Source organism: Telopea speciosissima, chromosome 9 (assembly GCF_018873765.1).
Source record: "Telopea speciosissima isolate NSW1024214 ecotype Mountain lineage chromosome 9, Tspe_v1, whole genome shotgun sequence".
Lineage (NCBI taxonomy): Eukaryota > Viridiplantae > Streptophyta > Magnoliopsida > Proteales > Proteaceae > Telopea > Telopea speciosissima.
In genome coordinates, this window is record NC_057924.1 from 7,915,266 (window position 1) to 7,918,333 (window position 3,068).

General features: G+C 40.6%; 1 protein-coding gene across 1 annotated transcript; it reads left to right on the forward strand.

Moving 5' to 3' along the window:
- The first annotated feature begins 221 nt into the window (after positions 1–221).
- LOC122638583 lies at positions 222–2,466 on the forward strand. The gene is made up of 4 exons (XM_043831449.1): positions 222–1,025; positions 1,110–1,649; positions 1,744–2,005; positions 2,456–2,466. Exons 1-3 carry the CDS (start codon positions 222–224, stop codon positions 1,855–1,857), a joined length of 1,458 nt encoding a protein of 485 aa, XP_043687384.1. The 3' UTR covers positions 1,858–2,005; positions 2,456–2,466.
- The last annotated feature ends 602 nt before the right edge of the window (positions 2,467–3,068 follow it).

Genomic DNA, 3,068 nt, shown 5'->3' on the forward strand with positions numbered 1-3,068 from the left:
TCTGCTTTCTTTATGGATTGGAGATTTTAGGATTGTAAACATGGGTGTGCACAGACCGATCCGCCATTTCAGCTCCTCTTTTGAGCAGTACTGTATAACCCTTGTGAAGGCGAACAGTTACCTCCTTCACATTCTTCTTGTTCAATTCCTGCATTTCAGTTTGAATTGTACTTTTAGTACTCTTACTTGGGCAGTTGGGTTTCTCTCCATTGAAATAAAAAATGTCGTTTTGGCCTTTAACCTCCAAAGCCCCAACACCCTTATCTCGCCTCTTTAACCTTCTCCTCATGGTCCTCTGCTTTCTCTGTATATTCTTCTTCATTGCATCTCTTTCCATTCTCTATATTTCTTCTTCTTCTTCTTCTTCTTCGCTTAAATCACTGTTAAGGCCTGCGACATCACTACCCGCCATCTCAACTCCAACCTCTCTCGACCATATCGTCTTCAGCATTGCTTCCTCTGCCAATTCCTGGCCTAAACGCAAGGACTATGTACACCTGTGGTGGAAGCCACATCAAATGCGTGGCTGTGTATTCCTTGACACAATGCCATCAGAGAAGAATACTTCTAATGATAAGCTTCTTCCTCCTATATGCATCTCTGAGGATACATCACAGTTCCGATACACTAACAAGTATGGGTATCGATCAGCAATCCGTGGGGCACGGGTTGTGTTGGAGACTGTTGCTCTCAATCACTCCAATGTCCGATGGTTTGTCTTTGGGGACGACGACACAGTGTTCTTTGCTGATAATTTGGTGAAGACATTGTCGAAGTATGACCATAATTTGTGGTTTTATGTTGGGAGCAGTTCGGAGAGCTTCGAGCAGAATTCTGAGAATTTTTTCGATATGGCATTTGGTGGTGGAGGTTTCGCAATTAGCTATCCTCTTGCAAGAATTTTAGCAAACACTATGGACTCATGTTTGGTTCGGTACCCACATCTCTTTGGAAGTGATTCAAGGATTTTCTCTTGCTTGACTGAGCTCGGCGTTGGATTAACCCATGAACCAGGGTTTCATCAGGTACTTATTCAAGGATTTTCTCACGTTTGGTTCGGTACCCATGTTTGATTTCTGTGTTTTTAATGTCATTTCATCTTTTACAAGGTTGACATAAGAGGAGATGCCTTTGGATTGCTAGCAGCTCATCCATTAACACCATTGTTGTCTCTTCACCATTTTGATTCTGTAGAGCCAATCTTTCCCAACATGACTCGTCTGCAAGCTTTACAAAACTTATTTGAGGCCGTAAAATTCGATCCTGCAAGGGTTCTACAACGGACTGTTTGCTATGATCGTTGGTATTCATGGACCATTTCCATCTCATGGGGATATGCTGTTCAGGTAATTGAAGCCTATAAGCTTCTTCCTGACCTTCTTCCTGTGGAGAAGACATTTAAGCCATGGAGGATAAAAGAGAAAATATATTCCAATTTGTATAAGTTTACCACCAGGGAGCTTCACATAGACCCATGTAACAGACCCACCATTTTCTTTCTGGAAAGCATATCTTTTGATGGAAAGAGGATAAAGAGCAGTTACAGGAAAGTGATTTCTGAAGATTGCTTAAAGAGAAAGGGTCCATGGATCTTGAGATTGGAATATATCAGAGTGTTCTCAAAAAAGATGGATCTTGATATTAAACAGGTACGTATTGGTATTAGAGTTTCTCCTGTGTCATAGATAATGATATAACCAGTGGTTTTTAAAAAAATTTAATGTGAAGTTTTGTGGCATTCAGTTGCAGGCTCCAAGACGCCATTGTTGTGATGTCTTGTCTTCTTCCAATCGCAGTGTGATGGATATTGGTATCAGAGAATGCAGAGAGGAAGAACAAATATTCATGCATCTATAGAATTGCTTCAGAATTAATGAATGCCCTTGAAGGTTGAACTGAATACATTGAAGGAAGCTGATCAACATGAACTTAATAAGGTTTACATTTCGAAAGATGGGTTCAGATTGAACTGGAGATTGATAGTCCTTGATGATTTTTGAAATAAGTCTGCTCTGTTTGAGAGTGTAAGCTAATTCAAACATGGGCTAACCCCCATTTGTCAAATGCTTGCTTCAATTGTCAATTACGAAGCATCATAATTTACAAATTGCTTGGAAATTAGAGGAATAAGCACTTCAATCGAACACAAAATTTCCCATTTCTTTAGAGGTGGTTTAGTTACTTTTCATAACTAGAAGCAACCCTTTTCAGGCAAGTCTTTGTTTATCTGAACAGTTTTGATCTAAACCTTAGTTTTGTCAAAATTGATCAAACAGATTTTCCAGATAATGGAACTAAAAATTCCGCCCTCTCATGTGTCACCATTTAATATCCTAAATTCTTTAAGTAACGGTTGAGAACTTGAGATGTTATAACAGTTAAATTTATTTCAGAAGATCCAACTATTCCAATTTTTTCTGGAATAGCAATATAGCCAGAGTGACACGTCGTTCAGCCAGTTTCTCTGCACGTACGTGTAGGTGCATTTACGTGTGATTGGTAATCACCTGTCCCATTTTTGCCATTTACAAGGGACAGATGGGGTATTAATGAAAATTGTATTAAGACATGGGCCTTGGGCCCAATATGATCGCCCACATGAGGGGGGGTTGATCGCAGGCCCATAGGGAGGGACGGTCACTTAAGTGACCGATCCCTTCCCCTCTTCTGGGAATCGGATTAGTGGGGGTGTAGCCTATAAATAGGTTATTTGGCTCTAACCCTAGAAATACATAACAGATTCGGATTCCTCTCCCTCCTCTTCAAGTTCTGCATATTCCTAGGGTTTCCATACGATTGCCTAGGGTTTTGTGGTGTGGATTTCTCTTGTGGAGAAGCCTGTAGAGATCGTGATCTGCTCGTAACTGCAAGTCACATTCGATCCTCCCTTTCGTTGCGATTCTACTCCCTTAAGGTAAGGTCTAAACTTCCGTGATTAATGGATTGGAATGCTTGAATGATAACAAAAACAAAAAGGATAAGTGGTCACCTCTCACATGAACGTGCAGATGATCCATTCTCTACATCCGGACAGCGATCCCCCTCCCTAAAAATGAGAATGGATCATC